The 17,132-nt window shown below is 54.9% G+C and overlaps 1 protein-coding gene and 1 long non-coding RNA gene across 2 annotated transcripts; both read right to left on the bottom strand.

Annotated features, from left to right (window-relative positions):
• Positions 1–3,105: 3,105 nt before the first annotated feature.
• Positions 3,106–5,017, bottom strand: LOC119090631 (uncharacterized). Its single transcript, XR_005093275.1, has 3 exons — positions 4,884–5,017; positions 4,375–4,461; positions 3,106–3,261 (listed from the first exon to the last, which is right to left on the bottom strand). It is a non-coding gene; the product is annotated as an uncharacterized LOC119090631 (long non-coding RNA).
• An 860-nt stretch (positions 5,018–5,877) lies between these two features.
• LOC119090218 (nucleolar transcription factor 1) lies at positions 5,878–17,017 on the bottom strand. Its single transcript, XM_037213004.1, has 9 exons — positions 17,012–17,017; positions 15,677–15,826; positions 12,674–12,900; positions 9,945–10,149; positions 9,119–9,219; positions 8,474–8,612; positions 7,654–7,848; positions 6,309–6,398; positions 5,878–5,886 (listed from the first exon to the last, which is right to left on the bottom strand). Exons 1-9 carry the CDS (start codon positions 17,015–17,017, stop codon positions 5,878–5,880), a joined length of 1,122 nt encoding a protein of 373 aa, XP_037068899.1.
• Positions 17,018–17,132: the final 115 nt, after the last annotated feature.

Raw genomic sequence — 17,132 nt, 5'->3', positions numbered from 1 at the left:
CGCTGATTCCGCGCCAGCCCAGCGACCTGATGACCAGTGAGATATCATCTCGGCCCCGCGCCCCCGATACGATCCTGGCCACGAAATTCACAACTTTTTGCACTCGCCGAGATAGTGGGCGGCGGCCCGCCCCAGACTGAGGAGCACTACAGGATATGGGAAAAGCATAGGCCTGGATAAGAAGTTTGCGGGCTTCGGGTGTGAGATGATGATTTGATTTGATGGCGATTTGAGATGAAGAAGATGATAACCAGGTGCGCATTTCTACCACGGATGTCCACCGGTAACCCCGTGCCAAACTCTGACTGAAGAGGCCCGCGTCCAAGCCATGTTGGCGCTCTCCTGCGGCTGGTTATCTGAATTCGTTTTTTATCGCGGTGAATATTTTGAAACAAGCTTCCCTGGCTTAGTGTGTATGCTGTTGGGATTTAGAATCCACTGAGCTGCTTAGGCTATGTGACGTCGCCTGCGCCTCACCCTGGCGGGAAGAGCGGGCACCACGGGGAATCGAACCCGGTGCCCCTGGTCCCCTGGACGCGCAGCTTAACGCGCGCTCGGCGGGTCAAATTGCCCCCCTCCTAAGGGTTTTTCCGGAATGGTTACCGAACAGCGTGGCGTAACCGCGCCAAATTTTGCATAGCTGTAGATGATTGAATAGCGGATCGTGCGGTATACAAATTAGATTTACCTTATAAGGCCACTGGCCTACGACAGGTCAGGTCAGGTCATGGATTCAGCGATATCAATTTCTAGGGAACCGCTGTAATCTGGTGGAACAACGGGGTATTATACAAAGTCATACATCTCCGAGATACTTCCTTGGGCAACAGAACAATTGAATGGCCAAATTACATTGACCTAGGGTTAGGCATGAAGGTCAAGCTGAGGTCAAAACCAGCCTGCTTTATTGCTCTCGGGCTTGCTGTGTGATAGTTGCTGGTGCTCATTTCGAAAATATTGACAACTTCCTAAAGGTCAGAATAGCTCACAAACCTCAAATAACCAAGATCAACATATCGTTTCCAGGAACATGCTGCCTAGCGTATTCTTTCTCGCTTATTCAAATGCAAAACTCAGAGCGGTCTTGTATGATTTTGGTCACCACGACCTTCGAAAAGTCAAGCAAGGCCACTGACTTTAAACGAGAATGCGACCTTTTGCTTCAGGTATCTAGATTCTCGCGCCACTTTGGAGACCAAGTTACAGTTTGACCTTGCGTGACCTTTCTTGACCCGAAGGTCATGACCTAGGAATATCAAACTTCGACCAAAGTGAGTGCGGGTACAGGCCAATACATCCCACGAATTTAGTGTCTCTAGCTTCTTAGTTCCTGAGATCTCAGGGTAAGGTTGAAATTGACCTCCCACCCGAGGGAAGGGCATCCAACCGGCCACTTGGGCGTGTGTTAACCGCTGCAGTGCCAGTACCACCTCCCCAGGCCAAAAGTTGCCCAGATTGTCTTTCAAAGTCCAGACATATGTTGCTTTTGCTCACCTTTGCTTGTGTGGAGATGGGACATGTGCCACCTGCCTCCCCCCCCCCCCCCCCCACCCCCCACATACACCTGGAAACGCCCCTTACCTTTAGCTCACCTTTGCTTGTGTGGAGATGGGACATGTGCCACCTGCCCCCCCCCCCCCCCCCCACACACACACCTGGAAACGCTCCTTACCTTTAGCTCTCTGCGCTTTCATCAGTTTTCGGTGGAACCTAGCGGGAGCAATGCGTTTATGTTCTACACCATATTTTGGGGACGTGGGCACCCGCTGCTGGGTCTGGGCACCAAGACATGGGCACCCGGTACTGGGTATGGGCACCCGGTGCTGTGTCTGGGCGCGAGTACATGGGCACCCGGTACTGGGTCTGGGCACCCAGACATGGGCACCCGGTACTAGGTATGGGCACCCGGTGCTGTGTCTGGGCGCGAGTACATGGGCACCCGGTACTGGGTCTGGGCACCCAGACATAGGCACCCGCGGCGAGTGTGACGGCATTTCCCCGCTTACACTGCGTGTTACATTCTAGAATATTTCAAGATGTTCTGGAGAGTCACTTGTGCATATTTGCTCAGAGCAGTCTCGATCATTACTTGGTTCAAGCAGCGTGCCCGAGCTGTGTGGAGCATGCGCGGCCTCGCGAAAGAGTCCGTCCTGTTTTAAAACGCTTGAGAGTACCAGCAACAACGCAAACAATGAAAATCCCTGAAAGCCTGGTACCTCGTAAGATCCGTTACCACCTCAACCTCCGAACATGAGGATCGCGGCTGGTGACTGAGCTGAGGACGCGGACCCAGACTGGCAACGGCAGCCATCTGGCGCTGCTCCCTCCATCCCAAAGCACGTCAAGCGGCGCCTGAACGGGCTCTGTATTAGTGAGATGTGGCCCAACGGACATCAGACGTCGGAGTGCAGAACCATGCAACAATTCCATGGCAAAACACCACCACTCAGACGAACCCGCCCGCGGCGTCATTAAATACAGAGTTTTTTGACCGGCACCGCAGCGCACCGGGGCACGCTATGAGCGCGTCGCTGAGCTTCTTTTCTGGGTCATGTTGAGTTCGGACACCTCTGGTCAAATCCGGTCCATGCGTGAGGGCACACTAGAAAACTACTTCAAAATCGGCCCTTTGCCACTTTGTACAGCCCCCGTCCGTCATTCAAATGGAATCCCGCGGACATGATCTATACCGCCCACTGCATGATCACCTCAGCACGCGGACACCCGCTCCTCGCACGCGCAGCAGCAGCGACAAGGCAACTCTGATGATATCGACATGACGCCGGTCCCGGTCATAGTCACGTCACGCGCGTGGCTGTCCCTGCGACGGTGCGTCGGGCGGCACCCGGGGCGCGGCAGCGGGCGCTCGGCGACACTCAAGGCCCGGCGCCGCAGGTCGGCGACGGTGCGTCGGGCGCCGCCCGGGGCGCGGCAGCGGCGCTCGGCGACACTCAAGGCCCCGGCGCCGCAGGCCGGCGACGGTGCGTCGAGCGCCGCCCGGGGCGCGGCAGCGGCGCTCGGCGGCCACCCCAGGCTCCCCGGCGCCGCAGGTCGGCGACGGCAGCACGGCAGCGGCGCTCGGTTCCGACCGCGCGGCGCCCGGGCGGCCGCGGCGGGGGCGATGACCGCAGCCCTCGGCGCCAACTCCCGGGCCCGGCCCGGACGGCGGCGGCGCGCCTCTAGCCGGCCTTGTTCGGGAACTGGCGGTCAAACCTGTCCTCGACTATCCGACGCTGCTCTTCCGACATCTTTGTCCAGGCCCTGCGGGTGACGCCGACACGTCAAGCCCGACCGTCGGTACGCTCCGCCGCCGGTTGAAAAAAAAAACACGATGCGTTGAAGAAATAGACGGAGTCTGAGCGTGTAGAAAGGCTGGGTAAGATACCAATGCAATATGTACGGAAACATTTGCACCATCGCTTACACAAACCACACTCCTGAAATCACATCGTGAGGTGGCCTCAGAGGTTTAAAACAGTTCTGGCCAGATGGAAGGAGTTCCCACCCGGTTGAACAGGAATAGCGGTGCGTCCGCACAAACGTACACAACCGTACTTTCTGCCGGCTTGCGAGAGACAGATACACAGCACAAACAGCATACCGGACGTAGATCCAACGCCATTCGCTGACGGTTTATCTCTGAAAAGGTCTTTAAATTTTAAAAGGAATCTCTGAAAAAAGGAAAAAAGGAGAAGCTAGAAGATCGGGACTCCTCCTCCGGTGTCCAAGCCGTAGTTTACAAACAACAAGCTGGTTTTCAACCTTGATGAATAGATCATATTCTTTGAGAAAATACCGATTGCTTCGATATTTTAAACAATAACCAAAAGGGGACACCTTTGAATATACTCCGACCGTGTCTAATCCGGGAAATGGTGTGCTGGTCAGAACAACAGAACTCGCTTGCTTCTACGCTTTAATGCCGAAACGTTGAATATTCAACTTTGTGGTTACCAATGACGACAAAGACTTTGAAATTTGGCGTGCTTCCAGTCACGCCACAGTGGCGCGTTGCGGGCCCTATGTGGGATAATGACGTCAGTGATAACTGCGCCTCAAGTCTCCCATAAGCCACGCCACGTCTGACCAAGATTCATCAATCGGTAAAAAAGACCACGAATTTCTCTGAAATCGCCTCCGACGTCGCACGCCATCCGTCGATTGCATTCTGAGAGCACGAGCATGTCAATGGAAGTCACTAGCAAATCTTGATGAATGGAAGCCACATATGGATAGGGTTATCCAAATATCGAGCACACCAACATCAAATCTATATGGGTCTCTTGGAACAGACCACATCAAACACACCACAAGCGTGCACTGAACACGATGCCAAAAATATAATACGAGTACATCAAAACAGTTCTTACTCACTTTTTCGCTTTCTTTTGTCGCTTCTTCTGCGGTGTTGTGCTGTCCAGCCGTTTTGCAAACGTCTGGACGAACAGATCGAACGGCGTGCTGAAAATGACGTCACTGATAACGAAGCGAAACCGTTGCAACGAACCGGCAGGACTTGACGTGCCCAACAGCTGACTTCGCCGCACGGCCAGAACCACGGGCGACACATACCGTGGCCGTCTGGGATTCCAAATGACGACTGGGGAACGGCACACTGGTGCCATCTGGGGGCAAAACCTATTATTAAATGACTAAACCCGTTAAAGCGACAGGATACTCGCTGTCCCAGACGGTGACCACGCGAGACACCAGGCAGAGGCCAAGCAGGTGTCGGGGGACGGAGGCGGGGGTGAGCAGGACACCAGCTCACTCCCCGCACCCACTGGCAAGGCTCCCCAGCGTCACACTGCTCTCCATTCGCCGGAGACCCGCCCGCCCGGCCACTCCTGCCGCGACCTCCTCCCGGCCGGCGCGGGGCGCACCTGGGCTGGCTGTCCTCCTCCTCCTCCTCGTCCTCCCCCTCAACATCCATCACGCTCCTTTCGTGCGCGTCGACGATGAGACCGTTGCGGTGTTTCTCCCCCACCGGCGGCGCGGCGGCCGGCTCGGCGGGCCCACCGCGCTCCCGGTCCGCGCCGTCGCCCCAGCCGCCAGCGTCTGCCGGGCCGGTCTCGGGCGGCGGCGGCGGCGGCGAGGCGGCGCGGCGCTTGCGCTGCAACGGGACCGGCGGGCCGTCACGCGGCGGAACGTCACGACCGTGCACGGCCAGAGGGGACTCCCACGGGGGAAGTGTGTGACGCGGTCTCGGGGTAACGGCCCGGCAGCGGGTGGCGCTACTGAGGGGTCGTCACACAGCTCTCCGCGCCAGGACACCGACCCAGAGCCAAAGCCTGGAAGTGCAGAGTCGCCTACGATGAAAAGCCGGAGCGAAGCTGCCAATGCTTACACGGAAGACAAGTGATACCCATGCAGTGGTTTCCCGAAGTGTCAAATGGTTGTTACTTCCCTTACATCCATCATAAGTCAGCTGTCCTCACACACGGCCTGCGCATGCGTGAAGGCAAACACAATCCACTGCCCCATGTGTCAAAAACAGCTGTCTCAGCTCCCAAATCATCAAAAGTCGTACGGTTCGTACTTCACTCGCTTGAGCGGTCTGGAGCGGGACAGACGCGCCACCAGGCCAGGCCAGGCCAGGCCAGGTCGGGTCGGGTCGGGCCAGAGACAGCCGACCGCCCGACGGCCGAAGGAAGCCAGCTTACCTTCTTGACCCGCGGCGTGGGCGCGGCGTCGGAGCTGAGACCCGCGTCTTCAGCAGGGCCAGACCCCTGGACCGTAGCTGACTGAGTCTGCCGAGGGACGCACGGCACGTCAGCCAGAGGAGGGGGGGGGGGGGGGAGGGGGCAGCACGGCCACAGGTCACGCGGGGACGCGGCGAGTGGTATGGGGGAGACGACAGGCTATCGATCTGCCCGATCAGATCCGCTGAAGACGGGTGAGACAGGGAAGCGGCAGGCGATTGAGGCAGTGGATAAGTCCGGCTGGCCCACATGTCGTGGGCAGCCGATCGGTCCAGCGGAGATGACATGTCATCGGGGGGAGTGTCGTGTCCACCGCCAGCCGACAGGGCAGGGCCAGTCTGCAGGGCAGGCAGGGCCGCGTTCGGTCAAGGACAGTCGCCGCGTCAGGAAGCCGGTGCCAGGTCCGATGGTGGGCAGGTACGGAAGAAGGCATCAAGTCGGGTGGGGAGACAACAGGTCGGCGAGGGGGAGACAGGCCAGGGACAGTCCACAAATCAGACGGGAACAAGACCGATCACACAGAGGGGCTGATAGGTCAGGTGAGGGCGGGTCAAAGTTTGTCAGCGGTTGGTGGTCGGACATACGCGAATGGGACAGCCGGCTCACCTTGTTGTCCCGTGACCTCCGCGGCGTGCGGGGGCTGGAAATCTCTTCCGCGGCGGACTCGGACCCCTGGATCGGGGCTGACAGCGTCTCCTGCGCAGGAGAACGGTGCCTCAGACGGGACGGCGACAGGGCACAAAGCCCCGTGATAGTCACACGGGAACACACCGGCACAGGGCTCAAGGTCAGGTAAGGATCACGGGTCACAGGGGGATCACCGGTCAGAGGGGGATCACGGGTCAGACGGGGAGACAGGTCAGAGGAGTACAGGTCAGACGGGGAGACGGTTCGGGGAGCGATCACGAATCAGAGGGAGATCACGGGTCAGAGGGGCGGGGGGAGACGAAATACCCGACGAAAATGCATGGCAAGGGGCCACACGACAGGTCGGTGGAAAACCCACCTGTCACCGGGCGGCAACAGCTTACGCGAAGGGATGACCAGAGACGCACCCGCCGCGCAACACCCGGCCAGCAGCGGCCCGCCAGCCACAGTCCAGAGCCCCACAGGCGACCACGCGCGTGCCCAACACGGCCGGTGCGGCCGCCGGCCCCAAGAGCTGCGGCTCCGCCAGCTGCAGCTCCGCCAGCTGCGACTCCGCGAGCTGCAGCTTCGCGGCCAGCGGAGCAGCGCGCGGCGCCGCTCCCCTACCTCCTCCTCCAGCTCGGTGTCGGAGTCGAGCGGCTCGTGCTCGCGCTTCAGCCCCGCCGCCGGCCCGTTGGCGAGCGGCGCCGCTGCCCGCTCGGCGGCGTCCTCCCGGTCCTGCTCCGCCTGCAGCTCGACGGCGCGGCGCTCGAACACGTCCTGCGGGCGGGTGGGCTGTGTCAGCGCCACCGCCGGTGGGGGACGGCGACGCCGGGGACGGGACGACAGCGGCAATCTCACAGCCCCCCGGGCATAAAGTGTCTGTCAGCCATCGTCCCAGCTGGCTTTCCATGGCCGTGGGGTACAATCCTGGCAACGGTTCCGTGCTCATGCATACGAATGGTCCACGCTTGTGCGCTGGCGGTGCAGGCCTCGCCCGCACTCCTAATCATGATAGTGACGGTCATTAATCAGGTGATGATGATAACTGGGTGAGGCCGCTAATGCACCAGTTTATTTTAAAGCCGGCTCCTTACCCGGACAGGCACGTAAAGCACCCCTTCGCGTTCCGTGAAAACAACGCGCCAACCAACGTCTGAGACAGGAGGCGTGGAACTCTGCGAGCGACGACAAAGTCCCGTCTGTTCTACGCGCCCAGAGCCACAGAGCCGCGCTCCCCCCCCCCCCCCCCCCCCGGTTCCGGACTGAGAGGGTCCGGACGGATCCCCAGGCCCCCCCACCCCCTCCCCCACATGTCGCTCACCTTGTCCTGCTGGCTGAGCTTGTTGAACTTGCGTGAGAGCAACTGGCGCCACTCGGCCTCACTGAGCGTGCTGAAATCGGACGGCATCTTCTCCTCGACGAAGGCCATCTTGGCCGTAATCTTGCGCCGTCGCTTCCGTGGCGCCGCCTTTTTCTTCAGATGCGGAGGCATCGAGTCCCGGAAGTGCGCGTTCTCCTGGACACATCGTGGATTCCGCTATAATGCCTGTTCCTGGACACACGACGAACGCGCCGGGTGCGAAGCTAGGCCTGCGTGCCTGGCACAGTGCCAATGCCATCGGACGGCGTCCTCCCGAACACTCCACATGATAACTGTCGCGTCAACTTACGTCGAACTCATGACAGATGCCTCGTTCTGGTATTCTGGTACTCTGAGCACGTGATTTACTCATGCTACTCAGCCTCTTTCTGAACACGAAACAGACACTTCGGTTGCATTTTTTTTCCCGTAAGGACACAACAAAATCCTATTAGCGCGCTTCTCCAGATCGGAGGGCGTTCATATGATCAACAGTTCACAATCTGCACAGTTGACAATATCCTTAACCTCGAAACCACGCAATACTGAACTTGCATCATTAGTCCCCGCCCACACGTCAGGAACCGGCGCCCCATCATAGCTACACGTGACATCGGCGTTCCAAACCGCAGTGCTTGTCCTAACCCAGCCCCAAACCCACCAGTAGTACGAGCGCTCACGACCAACCAACCCAACTGGCCAGACTGGCTGGGCCCGTGCATCACACACAGGGCGCGTCCGCGACGGCCCGCCGCGGCGCGGAGGCCGGTGCCGCGCCCACCTGGTCGGCCCTAGCCTGGTAGCCCTGTCGGGTGTCGCTGTCAGCCTCCCGCCACAGCGCGGTGCAGCGCTGCAGGCGCTCTTTGGCCGAGCCCTCGCACGTCGGGAACATGTCCCGCCGGAACAGGTCGTACGCCCGCCTGCGGGGGCCGGGCAGGCACGGCGGCGTGAGGCGCGGGCCCGGCGGAGCCGCGCCGCCGCCGAGCGCACCGTCCGGCGCCCCGGCGGGCGGCAGCTTGCTCGGTCGGCACAGGGCGCCTGTGCCGTCACTGCCCGCCGCGAACACGATCACGATCTCTCCCCGACCTCGTCCGGCAAAAAGGCTGAGAGCGGGATTTGACGAAGGACTTGGGCGGTAGCCTCTAACGAAGGTAGCGAAGGTAGCGGAACTCGGGCGATGGCCTCTGAATAAAGGAAACAAACCGTGCTTGGCTCTGTCTGGTATGGGTGCACATTTGCATGTCACATGCCTAATGACTTACTTATAAACTATTCACAACACTTTTATCAGCATCGCGCAAGAGGGCAACGGCACCGCCAAGTCCAGTACAGCGCGATAAACTCTGCAGGATGTGGCGACACCCGTTACTGGCCGGCCGGAAAGGCCAGCCGCGCGCGCCACGGCCTCCACAACAGGCGCGCTCACGTTAGTCGGAACACCTTTCCCTCCGCGATTTTCAGCATCTTGGACTGCTGCTTGCTCACGACGCGCCTGGCTTTGGGCGGCTTCCAGCCCGGGTACCGTTCCTGGCGGGCAGGTCAGCGGAGGTCAGAGGGGGGGGGGGGCGCCTTCCAGAGAGCGGCACGCTTTCCAACCGTTTGGGTTACGACACACCGGTGGGTGCGCCCCACGCCCTCGACCCTTTGTCCCGTGACCAAGTGCCGTGTTGACGACCCGAGGCCTGATCGAAATTAGTGGCCCCATCACCACCTGCAGTCGACGAGGTAGCGATGTCAGTGACCCCACTTGTGCATGCTAGCCCGTGCATGTAGTTAAGCAGTGTTAAGCGGTCAAGCGGCGGGAGAAGCCAGCATGGCGTTAGTATCTGATTAATGTTCGCCCGTCGGCGAGCGCGGCGACAGCCCGGCCGCCCGCCGACGTCTCGTGCCGCCGCGCCCGCCGGCCCCGTGTCCTGGCCCAGATAAGCCCATTAAGTGGGACGAATGTGCAGATGAGCACGCGGCTTTATGCTGGGCATTTTGTGCCTTTAAGTCGTGTAAACTGGGCCTCTATGACCAACCACGGAGTCGTCAGCAATGTGTTTAAGGATACGCGTCACCTTGCGTTTCATCCCCTTTTGCTAAGCCCCTCCCACCGCGCCGCCGTCCTCGCACGCCGCACCACCTCCGCCACACCGACCGCGGCAAACGTCGGGCGGCGCAGCCTATCACCTGGGCCCAGCTGAGCGCGGCCCAGAGCCGACCTCCCACTAGCGGGCCACGTCGCGCCGCGGTGGCACGCCATTACTCGCCTGGTACGCCTCCACGGCCGCGTCGTACTTCTCCTGCGATCTCAGCGCCCGCCGAATGAAGCGGCCCTTCTCTGGCGCCGAGAGCTTGGCGAACTCGACGCGCACCTCCGCGTACGAGAGCCCCGGCCTCTTCTTGCGGAAGCACTGGAGAGGCGTGAGCGGCCGCTTCGGCGGCTGATCCACCATGATCTCGGCGTGCTGCTTCCTGCGGGACATGCAGAAGTCGCAGAGGGCTTCGGCTTCGAGGGGGGGGGGGGGGGCGCCCGAGAGCACTCTCGCTCCCTCCTCTCAGCGGCGAGGGACCTTCCGAACGTGAACCGTGCGCATGTGGTGGCGTTCACAAATGTAACGCACATATCGCGAAATGCAATAGATCATCTTTGATTATGAACAAAAAAGCAAAGGTCTAGTCTTGGTTTGGCTCCCCGTTGGCAGCTGAGAAGGTGAACTGTGTCAAATCATTTATATTTCGATTTGAAGGAATGCTATACCTTTGAAGATATTGAAGCACGGATCATATATGATGAAATCAGGTATGTCTTTTTACTGGTACGCCTTTTAGTGAGAAAAAAACTGCTCAGGACAACGTAATTTGTCTGTTTAGTAAATGTGCTCTTCCATACGTCATTGTCTGATTACGTCATCGTACCTTGCACAACATTGATAAGGAGCCAACTGACACCCGTTTTACCTGAAAATCGTGCTCACAGACCCCAGATGTGAACGACTCGACAATTATATTTGTATTGGCCTTGACTGCAGCACGGCTAATGGAACGGCATGATCTGAACGACGTTATCATGGCGCCTTGGATACCTGGGCTTGAAATAGTCTCGCCGAAATAGTGCGCACATATCCACCGGCGTACAGCTTAGAAACTAGAGGGGTTTAAGCCTTAACAAAGACAGGACTGTGAGCTTCACCGAATAATCTTCACGGTAACTATTTCAGTTCAAAACCGCATACAAATGTGGGACACTCCGTTAAAGTATTCGATTTTTGCATTAACTGTATCGACGGGAACTTTTGGTTGAAACATCAATAGATAACAATAATTCTTTCTATTTAACTACTAACGAGGCACAAGGTCAAAGCAAGTGCTCTTAAACCGATGGCATGCTTCGCATAGCTTCACCAAACAACGCACAACAAAACATGCTGATACCGTTACGCGTACGAATCACATACCCCGGAGTATTTCAGATGAGCATACGATAACACAAGACTATGTATTGTATTATCAGGCGTTCAAGTATGTTCTAACGAGCGCACGCCACCTCCACGCATCTTAGCTCAGATAATGACCGGCTTTAAGCCGTATGTGATGTAAACAGCGCGAATACGGATTCAACAGCCCTGGCGTGCATACCTCATTTCGACACGTTTCAGTTACGTTGCTAAGCCGTGAGTCTAAATTTTTCATATCTGGTGGATTCATAACAAAGGCAGGACTGTCACGCTGACAGGCTAGCAGACCTTCCCAACTTCCGTAAAACCCGGACCCACGCCACCAACGTCACGGGATGCGACGCTGACAACACAACAACTTCATGTTTGCCAGGCCGGGTCTGTTTCAAACTAAATGAGTGTAGCTGTTGCCATAACTCCGAGAGCATCCTCCCCTCCATCACTTTACACGCCAGATGGACGTGTCTAACGACCTCGGGTAACACCGTCGTCGTGGTCCATGGCGACCAGGGCGTTGTTAGTATCCCACGGACCATACAGACCCCGACCTCCCGGTGTGGAGCCAAGCGTCGTCACCGCTCCGCCACTTCGCCATGTGACCTACAAACATCGCCGAGCCTTTGCGAATCACATTAATGTCACACACGCGCGGTCCGCGTCACTGCTGCAGACTGCAGCCCTTGACTAACTGCCGGCCCAGCGTTATCACGAGATGGAGGACAAGTCAGCAGAGGTGTCCCAATTTACCAGCTGTGCGGTGAGCTTACGTGTAAGTCTGGTTTGCATACCAATGACGCGCACACCCCTCGCCGAGACCTCCCCAATAACTCAGAGAAACTGCACGCCTGAGCTCCGCGCCGGCCGCCGCCCGCCGCCTTGCGCAGCGCGGTCGGGACCTGGCACGCGTTCCGCTTCGGCGGCCAGGACCGGACCGGACCGGACCGGACCGGACCGGACCGGACCGGACCGGACCGGATCCGGCCTGGCCTGGCCTGACCTGACCTGACATCACCCGGCCCGGCCCGGCCCGGACTTAGCCTTAGCTTGGCCTTGACCTTGACCCTGGCCTGGGCCTGGGCCAGGCCAGGCCAGGCCAGGCCAGACCAGACTAGACCAGACCAGGCCCGGACCTGACCTGGCCAGGGCCAGACCAGACCAGACCAGACCAGATTAGACCGGACCAGACTAGACCGCTCAGACCAGACCAGACCAGACCAGACCAGACCAGACTATACTAGACCTGACGCGGACCTGACGCTCCTATTGGCGGCGCCTGCGCGCCTGTTGATAAGTAAGCGCAGTGAGGTGTGACGTGGCCACGCGGCGACAATCTGATGGGAGGCGTCATGCCACGCGACCACGTGCCGATACCGCATAGCGGTGCACGACCGCGCGGCACTGCAAGATCACCGCGCGCCGACCGGCACAGAGCGATGCTTTACAGCCACGCGCTCACGAACTGGAGCAACTCGGTACGACCACGTGCCGACCATGACTCAACAGCGCGGCATGAGCGCGCGCCAGCCATCCCGGTCGCTCACCTGAACTCGGCCTCCTGCTGCCGGTACTCCTCCATGGCCGCCTGGTACCTCTCCGTGTACGCCGCCTTGACCGCGGGGTCGTTCGAGTACTTGCGGCCGAGGTACCCCATGAGCTCCTGCGCCGTCATGTTCGGGTGCTTTTTCATCACCTTGGGGCGCTTGTCGTGCATGAACATGATGAAGGGCGTTTTAGGCTTGACTGGCCCACCCTCCAGGCACAGTTTGTCCTGCGAAGGGGGAAGGATGGGTAAGACTGGACGCCCCGCACGCCGAGGACCGTTTGGAACACGGAGCATGCCGAGGTTGGAATGTGGGGCATACAGAACACGCCACCGACCTTCTGTTGAATTGTTTTGGAAGTGTTGGTGGTTAAAGTTGCATTGAGCATTATATATATATATATATATATATATATATATATATATATATATATATATATATATTCTAGCATGACTTATATGACATGAAAGGGCCTCACATTGTGTACGTCAATACAAGCATAACACTTTTCATTTTATTCTATCACTGCAGGTCAAAGCATGCACATGACATTGTCCTAAAACACCCATGGCATATGCTATCTGCCGAAGTGACCATGCCTCAGCCATTGTAGGCTGTTAGGACTGCTGTGAATAGCTCATGATATGACTACTTTGCATAGGCCTGCATGATTTGAACCAAAACTTATGAGTGACATGTCATAATATGTTGGACGGTATGCTTTGTGATCCTTTCATCGATGTCCAGCACACCAGAAATGCCTGTATATTACAGTGAATGATCTAGGCTTATGTTCAGCTTAACATTTCCATGTGCTTAAGCGTCAGTTGTAAAAAATCATACTAAATCGATTTAAGAAATATCCTATATCTAATAATATCCTATATCTAATAATATCTTATATCTGATAATATCCTATATCTAATAAGAAATATCCTACGTGCTTGTAAACTGAATAACACAGACACATTGTTTGCACACACACTAATACATTTGGCAAAGCTATACAAGGTCTGCAGGGCACTGTTTTCTCCGAAGTCTATTAACCCCGACGATCCAAGCTGGTAGCAATGCTTAACATGTGTATCCAAACTGATATGATTCAAATGATTCAAAAAAGAAGTTTTTCATAATCTTTGACAATAAAATACACTTTCTGATCGGAGGATGAATGCCTTGAGGCTGTCTTGGTAAATTTGTGATATAATTTCGTCCGAATTCGGGTTGAAAGCTCACATTTCAGATAACAAATTTTGATAGGTTTTAACACGAATGGGACCAACACGTCTTGTGGAGATATTAACAGAGCTCAAAAAGGAAACCAGTTTAGTGTGTATGGCATAATAATGTAAGTAGCAAACCAAACAACTATTGTGTGGGATATGGGACATAGTGTTCAGGTACCGGTCTTCACTATTGTGTGGGATATGGGACATAGTGTTCAGGTACCGGTCTTCACTATTGTGTGGGATATGGGACATAGTGTTCAGGTACCAGTCTTCACTATTTTGTGCTGTAAATAAGCATATAGTGAACGACATAATTTGTGCACACCCGTGCACACAAGCATATCAAATATCCCCGCTGCTACATTACAGGGGTGTCAACATTTGCATGGAGGAATGAATACAACCATTTTCAAGATTATTCACCGCAATTCACAGTTATGCCCTTTTCAAGGCCTTAAATCCCTTTGCTTTCCGGCTAGCCGCACGCATACTGTTGCATACTTTTTCACGCCGCGTAATTGGAAATCAACCCGAGATGTGTGACGTCATAGAAACGTCACACAAATTTCGCCTCCTCAATGGTTATATTATGCCCAAGGTCAAGATAGATAGGACCATTCATTCATTTATGTCTGGAGTGGGCCAGCACGAATCTTCGCACAAACATGCAACAGTTGGCTATCACCTTGTTTAACGCGCTAAATGCAAATCTCTATCACGAGCCAGGTCTTGCGGAACAAAATACAAACATTTGGCCGGCTCTACTACAGGGTGTTTCACTTGGAATGCTAATTTCAAAAGTGCAGGTTAGGACTTACAAAAGGCAAGCAAGTGCCATTTGGCAAGTATTGTTGAAAATTTCCGTACAAAAGAGTGTGTTCGGCCGATGGTAAATCATTCGATGAATTAACATCTCTCCGATAATCACCCACGGAAATTGCCCATTTACCCACGACAGGTCCGGAAATTATCCTGAGATAAGTCTCCCAGACCCCATGCACAGCCAACGTTCATAGCTATGCAGAGCGAAAAAGATTCTCAATGTTAACCACGCTCTGAAAATTTCCCGGGATTGTCCCTCGATCCGAAACATTTTCCCACATTCCGGACAATTTTCCGAGATTATCTGCCCGTGGAAATTTTTACGCAATTTTTTTCTTTTTTAATGCGTCAAAGACTTATTAGAGTGTTATTCGCTACATGTCACAGCCTTTTTGCAATTGGCATTCAAATAAAACACACCATAAACATAACAGACATGAGGATGACAATCGAAAAGCTCATGAACAGCGCTGTAACCGAAAATGCAAATGTGCGAAGAAACATGCCATCAATGAAGAGCATACAACAACAACACGGGAAAGGACCAAAACACGTGCACATACGAATCATCGGTGGATCTGATATGTATAAATGAACGAGCCACCTTACAGTGAGTGGAAGTAATCAAACTGAGTTTTCCGTCCACTGCTACAGGCAATTCTGACGCAGCCAGTTTGGCAGTAACTCTGATGTCCTAAAACGTCACAAACATAATCAAGCAATGGCATATGGAAAAGCATGTTCACCCAACAGTGAGATTGTGTGGCATAGAGCAGTCTTTTACACTTTTAAGCATGCCATCATTGAGAAGAAAGCTTTTCCATCATATTTGATGCTGGCCTAAATATAACCTCCCAAACGGAACACCCCTTGAAAATTTGCAAAACAGTCATATTGTTGCATGGTTGCTTGTTCATCACCATCAGGAATGAAAAGTTATGGGCACACTCACATGCTCCCACTTCCGGAGACGGTTTGGGTCCCAGCGTGAGGCGAGGGCATCATCCAGAAGCTCAGGCAATGAGCGGTGCAGCCGCAGCCGGGACTGGATCTCCCCCCAGCGCTGTTGACACTCCTCCGCCGAGTGACCATCAAATGCCACCTGGCGACAGGAAATGTTGCGTCACTGCCACATGTTGGTGGCCACAGAAGCTGCAGTATCAGTAGCCACCTGCCAGCTGGGATGGGGCAGCCCTTGTGGATGTCACCTGCCTGTGGCCATAGACACTGCAGCACAAATGGTGGTCATGCAGGTAGCATAACCATGACACATCCACCTGTTGGCAGCTGCAATAGTACATAGCACATGGCTGCTTCATACACAAGCATGTGGAAACTGCAATGCATCTTGTCAGTGTTCGAGCTTTCTACAAGCCATATGGTAAATCCAGTTGCTGGGCCCCTCTCTGCAAGTTAACAGATCTCTTTGAAATGAGGCAAGTTTTATTCATAAATTCAGGACTTCTTTTTTAAAGATAATGATGCTCCATAAAAATTTAAAGACCCCTTCAGATGTGAAAGAGGTCTACAATAAGCTCAAAATTTATTGAGGAATCCTTCACTTACAAAGCTGATAAAATCTATGCCTGCAACTACCAATGTCATCTTCATAAGCTGTGTGGTTATTTCATAACCAGAGCCATGTCTGGCTCATTTTATAGCACATGCAACAGCCATATGCCTTAACATCATTACATCTTGAGCTTACTGCTGTGAATATAATGAAACCATGATTGGCAGCATCTCTTGAATGTGTGAGTGGGCACACTATGGTCACGGGAAGTTCAAAATGTGCATGATCAGCAACTAACATAAGCAATGGAAAGGAAAGATAAGGATATGGCAAAATGTGGTTGTACCTAGTTACAAAAGTGATGAGGGCTCTTTTACCTCACTTCAGTGAGAATGCTGTGTTGATGGGAAGTCTAATATAGTCATGATCAGTGACTAGCATAAGTAATGGAAGGGTGATAAAAAGAAATTAAAAATGTGGTTGTACCTCATCCCAGTCCAAGGCAGCCAAAGCTTTGGTATATCTTTGCAGCTTATGACTGTTGCCTTTCAGTTGTTGCTGCATTCTTGTCAGCAGACCACGTTCGAAGAGCTCCGGTCCAGGCGGTGGCTCATCCACGTCGTCCATGGCTCTGTGGCAGCAGCTGCGCATCACACAATTGTGCTGGCCTGTGGCTCTTTTGAAGATTTATGATATTGTTCATATCACGTGGTTAAGTATGTAGGAAAACTGGGATGCTATCCACTAATTAACCCACAATAAATACAAACCTACAGACATCCTCGTTGGCAGAGAACAGCCGATATGGGCCGGATGAACCCCCCTACGTTTAACGTTGCATTCTTTTCTTAGTTCAAGTAAAACTTACATAGCTCGCAGCCCCTCTCGTAACTAC

This window comes from Pollicipes pollicipes, unplaced genomic scaffold, assembly GCF_011947565.3.
Source record: "Pollicipes pollicipes isolate AB1234 unplaced genomic scaffold, Ppol_2.1 Scaffold_3087;HRSCAF=3621_pilon_pilon_pilon, whole genome shotgun sequence".
Taxonomy (NCBI): domain Eukaryota; kingdom Metazoa; phylum Arthropoda; class Thecostraca; order Pollicipedomorpha; family Pollicipedidae; genus Pollicipes; species Pollicipes pollicipes.
Note: the sequence above shows the minus strand (reverse complement) of the source record. Positions and strands in the feature narration are given on the sequence as shown.